This window comes from Uloborus diversus, chromosome 7 (assembly GCF_026930045.1).
Source record: "Uloborus diversus isolate 005 chromosome 7, Udiv.v.3.1, whole genome shotgun sequence".
NCBI classification, from domain to species: domain Eukaryota; kingdom Metazoa; phylum Arthropoda; class Arachnida; order Araneae; family Uloboridae; genus Uloborus; species Uloborus diversus.
This window is the reverse complement of record NC_072737.1, coordinates 165413346-165426059: the sequence shown is the minus strand read 5'-3', so window position 1 is coordinate 165426059 and position 12714 is coordinate 165413346. Positions and strand designations below refer to the sequence as shown.

The 12714-nt window shown below is 31.8% G+C and overlaps 1 protein-coding gene across 1 annotated transcript; it reads left to right on the top strand.

Moving 5' to 3' along the window:
• Positions 1-2631: 2631 nt before the first annotated feature.
• On the top strand, positions 2632-8178 carry LOC129226372 (uncharacterized). Its single transcript, XM_054860975.1, has 2 exons — positions 2632-3791; positions 7366-8178. The coding sequence occupies exons 1-2, from the start codon at positions 2784-2786 to the stop codon at positions 7648-7650; spliced, it is 1293 nt and encodes a 430-aa protein (XP_054716950.1). The 5' UTR covers positions 2632-2783; the 3' UTR covers positions 7651-8178.
• Positions 8179-12714: the final 4536 nt, after the last annotated feature.

Below are 12714 nucleotides of genomic sequence, written 5' to 3'. Positions count from 1 at the left end.
AGCTGTGACATTAGGTACAAAATTCTAGACAAGTAAAATTCTGGCACTTTCTCCTTGAAGCACGTGACATGATAATTTCAATCACAAACAATTTAGAGGAAGCATATAAGTTTGCAAATTACAAACAGTAATGCCTGTTCATTTCTGTATGTCACTCCTCTTTCCTAAGCACCCACGTATGATTTTTTATCCTTTGTTACATTAATCCAAATACTACGAGCTTCTGCAATTGAAAAGTTCCCTTTCTGAACTAAATCAAGAGCAATAGCCTTGGATTTTATTTTTTTAAATGATGAAATGATGTTTAATTTTTTAGTTTACCTGAACAAATATCATTTACTACTTACTTGAGTTATTAAAGACACTTTTAAGTTTTTGCCAGTTTCTGCCGGTTTTTACCGGTTATAACCAGTTTCTGCCACTGGCATGGCAAAAACTAGTTTCTGCCGGCAGAAAGCCAACCCTGATTTGCTTCCAGAATACTTGCTCTTTTTTCTTTACTCTGTGATTAAACCATTTACACGTTTACAAATTTAGTGTTTAGCATTATTTTTAACCCTTGTTATATGTCTAATTATATAGTTGGGGACTTGTAGATTTGCCGCTCACTTCGATTTGAAAATTTTAAGTCTTTTGCATTCGAGTTGATTCCAGAGACTAACTAAAAATTATTATTAATTTTCAGCAGAGTCTTAAGTTGATGAACATTTTGTTGCTGTTGTCGTGTGCTAGCTAGGCTGGTAATTTGGCGTGCGCTGCTTCACTTTTTCAACTGTACCGTAATTTGGTGTGAAGTCCGACTTCTACAGTACACACATGCCATAAGGACCCGTTTATAGGGTAGGCAACCACTCAAAGCAGAACACATTCACACACAAAAAAAGGACAAGGACAGGAGAGAGAAAGTATGTCAATGTCCAAGCCAGGATACGAACCCGGATCTTCCTGTTGCTGTCGGATTTCTCTGACCACTATACAAGGCAGGCGGAGATGAACATTTTACAAAATGAAATTGGTCTACAGAATTAATTAAGGATGTTTAGGACAACGATAAAATATAGGAATCAAGGAATTTTCAAAGGTAACATTTTTAAAAATTACAAAAAGGATGCAAATTAATTTTGGGAATTTTTTCAGTATATTTATTATTTATTCTAAAATTTACCGAGTATAATATCTGGTAAGTTATTTATTAAGTACTTTCAATTTAAATTTTTTTTCCTGATTATATTTTTATTGTAAACTTAATTTTAGTAATTACTAAATTTTTGTTAGTCGCAGATTTTTTAGAAAGCTACTAGTTTTTTCAAAAAAAAAAAAAAAAAAAACAAGTTTTAGATTCTATATTTGTTCATAAAATAAAATTTTAAAAAATTTGAAAGAAGAAAAAATAAATAAAAACCAAGCTTAAATGTGGATTTGTTCACCAGTAGCTTTAAATTATTATTGCTGTAAGCAGGAAGCTTCCTTTATTTTGAAAAATCATTTTGCAAGTAAAGATTTTTTTTCAGTTTTTTTAATAGCGATTGAAAATTTTTTGCACATCATATTAGATTTTTCGGAGAAAAATTAATTTGTTTGCATATGAATTGTTACCAATATTATGAATATTTTGTATCATTTTTTTTGGGGGAATTCAAAAATTATTTTTCTAAAATTTTAAATTTATAAATGTTTGTTGTTGGTAGCAAAATTATTAACTTTAAACTCTTATTTGTTTCATGTTTATCACTAGTCATTGATGCATAAATTGTTTTTTAGACATAATAGTAGCTGGGCTAGTAACATTTCTCTAAAATTTGAATTTTTAGAAACATATCTCCCAAGAATAGATCAGATGGTTGCATTTTAATTTTCATAAAACACTAATTAGATAATCTTGTAAAAAACGTTATTTTCTGGAAAAATCGCATCCCGTGAGTCATGGAAAGTTCCGAGCAGAGGTCATGGATTTCAAAACACGAAATGTAGCAAGAGACCCTGTTTAAGATAGTACCTTTTAACGCTGTTCACTATCTGGTACTGTGTATGAGCTGTAATATTTATTGATGGCTTTGATTCCTGCAACCACAGCTAAAGAACGAATTTGCCCTGGCAAAAGTAGACGAACTGCTGCATCAATGTCTCGGCTTGTAATGGTAGATCGCCCACTGATAGTTAGAAGATGGGACGCTTCCCTAGCAATACGTTCGAAAATGTCCATTACTAGGTTATTGACGATAATCATCCCATCACTGGAAATACTAATGTTTGGATTTTCTTCTTTCATCACGCGGTAAATATATCTTGCAAAATCACCCTTTTTTCTTCCTTCGCTTCTTAACAGGTTTCGGTACAGAATTCAGTGCGCACATATTTATAGAAATCAAAAGTTTAAAAACATAAACAATACTGTTGTACCTAAGCAACCGGCGGCGTTTGGCGACTATTTCTATTTTGGCGCTCTTTTGGATCGTTGCCACACCGTCGATTCTAAGTGCATAAAGAATCACGAATCGGCTTTACCTTCCACAAATTTGCTACGCCTGATTCTTGAAAACTATCAATCAATGAATCTGAAATGATGCTTCTTTGTTTGAGTCGTGTTTTCGATGTAAACATTCGTTTCTGTCACTGATTGCGTTTGCGAAATCGTTTCTCAGTGCAAAAAGAGAAGCAGTGGAAAGCGAGATAAAGATTCGTTACTTGTTTAAAAAATGCTCTGTATTAAGAATCGTGTCTTTGAAATATTTCAGAGATTTAAATTACTGAATACATTTTGAAGTACAATTTTTGAAGTTCCGATGTCTTCCGAGGCTGGAGATTTTCCCGTTCTACTGTGTTCGAATTTAAATGGAGAATGTGAAGACTGTGACTCTAAGCGGCATAGTCATTCTTCGTTCGAATGCGATCGCACTCGATCACGAATTAAAAGAAAGTGTATAGACTGGGACTCAAATGTTCGTGTTAAGATTAACAGAAAAAATTCAAAACCACTTGCAGCACCCAATGTAATTAATTTATTGACTCGCAGAAGTATCGGCAGTAATGTGCGTTTCATGTCCGATTTCATCAGTTTGAAAGCGAAGCAACTTTCAATCACAAACTTCTTCTCCACTGCCGATTCTGGGATACACATTACGGACTGTGAATTCATCAGGGGAGCTCAGAATGGATTGAGCCTCATAGGATTGTGGAAAGGGGATCCTCAAGATTCCGTTATTTATCGTCTGTCGTTTACATTCAACTCCCGATATTCCTACAGCGACGAATCTTCGTCAATCGTAAAGAGCTTGGACAAGATAGGCCCGTTTTTTGCTTTAACACGTGTGAAGGATATGTGCGATGCCCGATTTCGGCAGCAAAATTGCGTATTATATGTAGGAAATCGATTTAACGACAGATCTGGAATTGAAGGTAGTACTGTGTTATGCAATTTTTCAAACAATATTTACACGTATGGGAGACAATATATATCAAAACGAGATATCTTAAGCTGTGCAGGTAGTCAACTCGGCGATCTTTTTGCCACTGGAACGGAACAAGGCTGTTATATTTTTGATGATGACCGGTTCACGTACAAAGCCCGTCTCCCGGGAAATGTTCGCTCCATCGAGTTCAATAAAACAGGGGAAATGTTGTTCTGTGGTGTGGACACTGCTGGTTTAACGGTTTTCGACCTGAGAGAGCCTCCTTGGAATAGGAGGACAGTTCGAGTGAATCGTTTCGGGCCCGTTGGAGTTTCTGAAACCAAACTTTTATCAGATGAGAAAACAATGATTATTAGTGGAAGCGATGGGAGCTTATCGAAAGTGAGTTTTTATTAATTTGGTTTTAATTATGGCATATGGTGTTTGACAAAATATGGAACTAATTTAACCAAATTCCATACTTTGTCAAACACCAAATGTTCAGTTAAAAATTTTTATCTATAATATTTGTTTTTATTTTACGCAGCTTTAAAATTGAACTTATTCTTGTTCCTGCGCTATAAATAACTAAACCGTTTATTTTCCAAAACCATTCAAGCGACAAACTCTAAAATTTCAAGAAAGCACTTTTACCTCCATATTAAAAATTTTCTATTCGCATTTCTTTTAATAAACAATGATATATTCCTCATTGTATTAATCGATATATTGATAAAATGTTTTCCTAAAATTAGCTATTTCTGTCTTTGACTGGTTTTTGAAATAAACGATTCAATTAACCATTATTAAATTTTGATTTGTGATTAATTACATTACTTTGTTTTTAATTTAAACTATGTTTACCATTTCATGATGGAAAACTTGAAGGATTACAAGCCTCCTCTTGTAGGCAGAAATCACTTAAAACTCACTTTCAATCAATCAATTGAAGAATTACAGTAAATTGAATTTACAAATTTTTAAATTTTTGAGATTGTGAGGCATTTTTTTCTTCTGGCTACTGTTTTATGTTTGGATGAGGTAGTTATTGTGATGTTAATGTTACTGGCAGATTTAAGATAAATTGAAAAACATCAAAATTTAAATTTAAGACCAGATTGTTTCCTCTTACATAAAAATTACTTTGTATGTAATAATATTAATAAGTATTACAGTGAGACCTTTTGGTATTCAAGAACTATTTTATTTTGATACAGGATTTGCTGGGAGAATCAAACTATATTTCAGCAAGAAAAAATGCCTAGCCATATGTCTAACCTAACAAATAATGTAGTTCAATGTGCTATGGACTGGCTATTGCTTAGTCCAAACTTAAATCCAGTGTAAAATGTGTGGCAACATCTAGCCCCAAAATTATATAAAACTGGAATCCAATACTTTTTTATACAGGACCTTAAATAAGCGTGGTACGAACCGTTGTAAACTCTCCCCATAGGTATTGGAAAACTTGATTCTTACGATGGAAAATCGTATGTTTGAAGTAACTAGAGGTGAAACATGATTTCATATGAACATTTGTAATTCTGTTTCTCAAGCTAAACATAATTTAAAAATTTAAAAGGGTGCATAATTATGAGACATGCTATTTTCTAGTTTTCTTAACCGTCCGCTACCCTTTGAACAGGCGCTTCAAAAAGTTTCATCCATAGGCACGCTGCATCTGTCATATGTATCATTTCATACTTAAGTATTAAGATGGTTAAATCACTTTATTGGGGAGATTTGACCTTAAAGCACATTTTATACCAAATATATTTCACATAAAGTGCAGTATGTTACTGAAACTAGCATATTAGCTGCCTACCGGTCACTTTTTATCTTTTTTGTTAGTCAATGATATTTCTCCACGGAAGAGGCAAGCGATTGTGACGTTGAGTAAAAAATCTAATTGCACAACAAAAGAAATAAGCTGATGTGTGCAATCACATGGGACTTCTTTTTCATTCCAATTTAATGTCATTTCCCCATTATTAGCAATTTTAATGTGATTCAATAGTCTGCTCTCTAAATATCACCAACAGTGGCCAAATTGAAACAGATTTTTAAAAAAATGCTAAGTTTGTCCCCAAGTTGGCGACCAAAAGACTGCCGATATATCTCCAAGTGTCCACCAAATTATAACAACACTTGAGTTTACATCAAAATTAACAATGATTTTCCCCCCAAAAAGGGACAAAAGACCCCTTTAGAAACACCCCAATGCAACCAAAACAGGAGGTGCACAACTAGACCCCGCTAAGAGTCTACGTACCAAATTTAAACTTTCTAGGACATTCCATTTTTGAGTTATGCAACATACATATACGTACATACCGCCGTCACGAGAAAACTCGTTTTTCTTTGGGGGGGGGATTGTCATTATGGATATTTCATGTGTCTATATATTCTTAGGCACTTATCCACGTGTGGTCTAGTGGAAAAAAAAACTCAATATTTATTCAGGGGTGAGTGAAATGGAAATTAAGGTAGATTTTTGAGTGAAATTTTTTTCGCGAATACAATACTTTCTTTTTTGTAAAAGGAAGTGAAAATGATTTGTGCTTTGCTAAAAACATGGTTAGAGATCAAGAATTCAAAGAAAAGTGCAAAATTCTAGTTGACTCTATGCCCAGTAGAGTGAAAATGGTGCTGAAAAGGTTGGGAGGGGGCATACAAAGTGGTGATTTTGATTTTATAATTAAATTATGTAAATAAAGGTGATTTTGTAAAAAAAGAAAAAATTCTGTTTAACATTTATCCAAAAGGGACTGTCCTTTCCTGAAATTCAATGGACCCTATTCACGGTTTGACAAGTCTCTTCAGCTGCGGGTATTTCGACCAACTATGCGGGGCAGGGCTGGATTTAGGGGAGGACAGGCGGGGCCACTGCCCCGGGGCCCCCACAATAAAATTTTTACAAAATATCCTAACTTTCACGGGTCGAAAATATCGGATACATACATATATATTATAATATTTGGATACATATCAAAGTATCGGATATTTTTGAAAATATGATGATCTTTTCGAACCCTGATTAAGGGCCTCCACACCTTCGTTGCCCCGGGGCCTCCACACTTCCAAATCCGGCCCTGATGCAGTGTTAGTAATGCTAAAAAAACTAGTTTCATTTAAGGATTATTGGTTTTAATATATATCATGAACATGCTTAGGGATTATACAAACTTAAATGACTGCATGAAAAATGTCGAGAAAAGGGAAAAATTAATTTGAGTTTTCACCATGTTTTTGATAAAGAACTAAAAAGGCTAAAAACCATGAAAATACGATTATAAAGGAAGTATTTCATATTAAATGAATCATTCATCTTCTTTTGCAATGTGTTTCTTAGTTAAAAACTTACAAAAGCTCCCTTTCTTCAGTAGAAAGAAGAGTTGATAAGCCCAATAAAAGCGTTATTATATGCTGTAGTACCGGATTTTCGTCTGCTACAATTCTCACAATGCACTGCACAGTCTTGCATAATATAGACGAACGCGCGAACAGTGTTCGCAGAAAATTCTTGGCTCTGCAGAAATTTTTTTCAACTGCTAACGTTAGTTTAAAAAAAATTAAATTAATCCCTGTAAATTTCTGTTGAAGCCTTTTTTTTAACAAATTTTAAAGCACTTGTGTGAAAAAAAAAATGGTTTTGGCAGTTTTTCTTCTGTTGGTGAAAAATAAAGCATAAACAATATGTTATTATTAAAAAAAATTTAAATGATTTAAAGCACTTTTTCTTTTGTCTTTTTCCTATTTGAATATAAACTTAATTCTTCATTCAAGGGTGAATTAGGCAAAATAATTATTTGCAGAAAAATTTCCAGTTAGGATTTGTGTTTGCAGAAAGCTTTTCATTATATCTAAGTCTGGCACTGCAGTGACGATTTATACCCGCAGTGACGTCGGGTGAATAGGGTCCATTCCCACTTTGAAACCTTGATTTTATGTATAACATTTGTTTTCTATTTTGCAGATTGATTTGACTACGAACCAGACTCTCATAACGTATCCCGGTCATGTTGGCTCATACAAGAAGATTCCCTTCAGCATAAGTGAAAGTGCCGATATCCTTTGTGCTACTGGTTGCGACAACTTAACTCGGTTATGGTCACTGAGCACTGGGAAACAACTGCATTCCATACAGCCATATTTTACTGGTTATAAGTCACATTCGTGGATTATTAGTTACGAAAACCATTGGTTTATTGCAATGCTACAAAAAGACCAACTGTATACAATGGAACCTGTGATTTACTAACTTAGTATCAGTGATTATAAATGGATGTTTAAATTTTGAAATAAAATTCTTATTCAGTAGTGGAAATCTGAAAATACGTGTGAATGTTTAAATATTTACTTTTTGTTTTGTGAATGTTTGTTTTTTACTAACCCATATAAGAGCGTTTAGTCACATTATTTATTAAATTGTTAAAAAAGACAATCTTACTTGAAAACTAAACTTTTTTTCTACATAAGCAAAGCTACACATCAAAAACTTATTCTATGGTTTCAATCCATTTCTTGTATGTTTGTAATAAGTGCTAAATTTTGATTGTAAGGGGTCACAGTACCTTTCAAACATTTTTTTTTTAATTTAAGTAAATTTTATTTTTCTTTGAAGCCATATCATGCATACTTGTTTCATAATCAAAAATTTACTGTCAAAATTTTTAAATATTGCCTACTTTTTTTTAAATTCAAAAAATAGGAAAATTTCAATTTTTTAAAATCCCTAAGGCTTTTTTGTTTTTAAACTAATATTAAGAAAACTTTTTGCTAAACGATCGCAATCATCATCTCAAAAAATTTGTGCATTAATTTGCTTTTGTGTTTATTAGAAAATTTTCTGTGATTAATTATGTAAAAAATCTTAATTGTTTAAAAAAAATGGTTTTTAAAGGTTTAACATGCTCTAAACATTTGAGTAATTTATTAGATACTTATCCCATGCACAGTTTTGTTAAACATATTATCCTAATTGCAAAAAGTATTACTTTAAAGCTGTATTGTTAATAGAAAAAAAGCCTAGGGATATATTTAATTTCAAAAAATTACTAGCCCTAATATTACAAAATATGGCTTTATAATCACATATTTCAGACTTGAATTTCAGAAAATATTTAGGCATGGGTCTCTATGCCATTTTCCTCGAATATCAATGTTCTTATGACATGAAAACACAAAAAAATAATCATCAAGAAAAATCAATTTAAAGTTTTTCTTTTGCATAAGAATACACAGTGAGCATGACCTAAAAGCACTCATAACTTTTTAAATATTTGAACTAAAGCAATGAAACTTTTTCAATGTGTTTGGATTGGTTTTTAGTTTTGAAATAAGCAATTTTTTTTTCATCGTTTGATCATTTTTGAGGTACTGTAACCCCTTAACTTGTGGAAAAGTTAAATATTTTATTATTAATTTTTTTTTAAATGTATTTTAGAAATGTTCGAGTTTCTAGCCCTGTGTTGTAAATCATTTTAAATACTAATTGTGAAAATTCAAACAGGGAATCAAGTATAACTTATAACTGTGTAAAGGTCTGCATTTACTTTGACAAAAAAGCTGACTATTTGGAGTAACTTTCTAACAGCAATGGAAGATTATTGCTACGCTATAGTTATTAGGGGGGGGGGGAAGTGGATGATTGCAAGTAGGTGGATTTGTAACAAGGAAAGTAAGTTAATGCAAAGTGGTATTGGTGAACTTGTATGAAATCTTTACTCTTGGCTTTAAGTTTCCTTTGTAAAGGCCCCATGTATGAAAGAGTTTTGAAATTTATTAAAATGCATCCTTCTGTAATTGCAGAACTTTTTCTGTAAAATTGTATCAATTACTTTAATTTTGTTACTACTGTATTTCGTATAAATAAATGTATACCTTTATACTTTAATGTTTAAAAGGAATTACTTACAATCACAATTTGCTTTTCAGCAATAAGATTTCATAAACAATTTGCTTTTTGTAAATCTATTAAAATGCATTCTATTTCGGCATGGACCCATAGGCGTAAACTAGAAGGGCAAGTACCCCTACTTTTTTTGAGACATGAGAAGAGTTATTTTTTCCCCCTAGTTTTAAGCAAGATTTTTTTAAATTGTTTGTCAAATGATCCATACCTCATTTTAAACGAAAATGAAATGTAATTTGTATATTACCGATGCAATTGTTATGAATTATATATGCAAAAGTTGAATCCTTGCAGTCAACCATCAACTAGTAATTTCAGCCCATAGTTTATCTGCTTTTAAACTGCACCACAGCGGCGCAATCAGAAACCCAGAACAGGCTTGTGTACGTGTGCCTGATTCCAAAGTAATGATGACACCCCCTCTCAATATATATATATATATATATATATATATATAAATTAAGCATGGAATCCTAGTTTACTAAATTTAGGTAGTAAGCTGGGATTACGTGCCCAAAAAAATGAGTGTTTTTGAGAAAGAGCGGAAATGTTGTTGCATTTTCGAAGTTTTTCTTAAAACGAAATTATTTTTAATTGTTTAACTGGCGCTCACATGAATGAATACACACACACACCAGAAGCATTATGGAGCATCTGAAATTTCGTTTTCAGGTCTTCAATTTTTCGAATTTTCCAGGGGAAAGTCCTCAATTACCGAACAACATCGAAAATCGCTTAATTGCTATTGTAGAGCTTTAATTTCAAAAAATTACTGGCCCTAATATTACAAAATATGGCTTTATAATCACATATTTCAGACTTGAATTTCAGAAAATATTCAGGCAAGGGTACCTATACCATTTTCCTCCAATATCATAAGCAATTGGGTTTTTTAAACTACATTTATAAAAATTTTAAGTGATATAGCCCCTTGAATATAAAACATTGCTTTAGTTTTTAGCACCTTAATTTTAAAAATTTTGCTTCCAAACTTTCTTTCCGTAAAATCTTCAACATGCCTAAAACTGCGATTTTGAAACTTAAATTTCGAAAACTTGCGGGGGGAGGGGGAGAGGAATAGATTTTGAACTACAAAAAAAAATTGCCTGCTTCAATAAATATCGCCGATAATCGCGTTTTTAAAGCTTCAATTTTTAGAAATTTCCACTGAGACCCCTGTACCTTTTGTACCCCTAACATCAGCAAACAAAGTCTAAAAATGTGTTTTTAAAGTTACAAAAGTTCTTTTGACTAGAAAAATTTTGCACTGATCATTATTTTCAACCTTGGTTATCTTTTGTTTTCTTGGTTATCTTTTGTTTATCTTTTGTTGTTATGAGGATTTGTAAATTCGTCTTCTTGCATGCCCAATCCAGTTGCATCCAAATTGATTTAAGCGAATGCCATATGTAAAAATTAATATTGTTCACCAGTTTTTAATTCTTGGGTTTCTTAATATTTTAGTACAGAAAATTCATCTCTAGTTTTGGTTGGAGACACGTAAGATAGCAAAAATCTGGGAATTCTAATGTACTGGTAATGAATATGCAGACATTTCAAATTTCTCAGATTCAAGCATTTTTTCAATATTCTTAGTCTGTCTTAAAATTTTTATTTATTTATTTATTTATTTTTTTTTGCAAATTTTTTTCTCTTGTGTTTAAAAATTCCTTTCCTGTGACATCATTTCTCAAAATCTTTTTCTTTTTTTCATTGTAATTTCATTATTAATTTCGCGATTAAATATCAAACAGTTAAAAATAAAAGGTTTTAATGTTGCCTTTACTTTATCTTCAGATCTGTTAATCAAGTAGTTCAGTATATAAACATATATGCCAAGGGGGTCGAAAATAATAATACGGTCAAATATTAGTGAATAACTTAAACATACCAGAAAAAAAAAAGTATCTAATAGCTCTTTAAAACTTGCTTGTATGTTGTTGAGGTAAAGTTTTTAAATTCAACCATACTTTTGTGCTTTTTTAAAAGCCGTTTTGAATATGTTACATAAAAGAAAACAAATTTTAAAAATACGGTGGAGTCCCGACTTACGCGAGGGATGCGTTCCAAGGCCGCCCCTCGCGTAAGTCGAAACTTCGCGTCGTGGAAAAATATATGCATACAAAAAAAAAAGCATACCAAGTACTTTTAGACACTTATAAACACCCTTTAACCTACTCTAAAGCATTCCTTAACCATACACTACAGTTTCTTGCATAAAGAACTGAATTTTTACTGTATTTAAAAAATAAATTTACTGTTGAACATGAAATACTTTAAGATGCACAAAATGAATGACCAATGAGAATGAAAGACATAAAATAAAACAGCAGGGTAAGCATGTAGTAAAATTAAAACTATGCACTATAATAATACAGTAGATACAGTAACAATATTTAAGAGTTAAAAAATTAAGACTGATGATTTATGCTCCATGATCCGACTGTTATCCTTATCTAATACATTTTTAAATATGGTTGCTTCGCCTTTTCTTTTATAACGTTTCAATTTGTGGCAACATCTCCTCATCCTGATCTCTTTATTAATCCAAAATACAAGAGCAGCTTCCATTTCCATTATATTTACTTTGCTTACATTACTCTGCAAGCTTTAGTATTGAAACTAAGCTCTGAGCTTTTACAGATATCTTTTTGTTTTTACTTTTGATTGAACGTATGGAAGATTCACTCATTCTTATTGTTGCGCCATCGTCGACGTTTTGTAGTTGTTCAAGCATATCGAGAATCTTAGCCTTTTTAAAAAAAATTTATCAGAAACTTTCTTTTTCCTCCCAGCGTACTTTAGATGAAGGTGACACTAAGGTGCCATTATATTTCATCAACTTTTATATTTAGAATGAAAAAAATTAAAAATGCTGAGTGATTATTTGATGCACTAGAATAGTATGGCGTGGAAACTTTGACTGTCAGTGATGCCAAAGGGACAAAAATAACATTCTCAAAATCAATATTTAGTATCCAATAACGAAGCTGATACTCCCTTCCAAGAAATACTTTAATATTTGACAACTGAATAGTAAACAAATTTAATGTTTTTGAATTGTAAATGAAAGGTAGTATTGTACTACTAATATTATGACATTCAAAGTAGTTTTAATGTAAGAGAAAGCACTCAGATGTTTAATTTAAATTTTGTTACTTTTCGATTTTTCTCAAATTTTATTACACATAACCATATTTACAAACTCATTTAAACACAGTTCCATTAAAGAATTACAATGTATAGTTTTCATAAACAGGTTAAGGGAATTAACTACTAATTTAATGAAAATATAAAAAATGGGAATTCAAAAGACATGCAAAACTAAATAAATAAATCAGAAAAGGAATATGTCGGCAAAATTATTTTAAAATTATATAATTAATTAGGCTGCAATATTAAACTATTTAA

What these genes read in the sequence shown, in the direction of transcription:
- LOC129226372 (XM_054860975.1), top strand. Translation starts at nt 2,784, where the DNA reads ATGTCTTCCGAGGCTGGAGATTTTCCCGTTCTACTGTGTTCGAATTTA. An exon ending in GCGATGGGAGCTTATCGAAA is followed by an intron (nt 3,792 to 7,365) that starts GTGAGTTTTTAT and finishes TCTATTTTGCAG; the next exon opens with ATTGATTTGACTACGAACCA.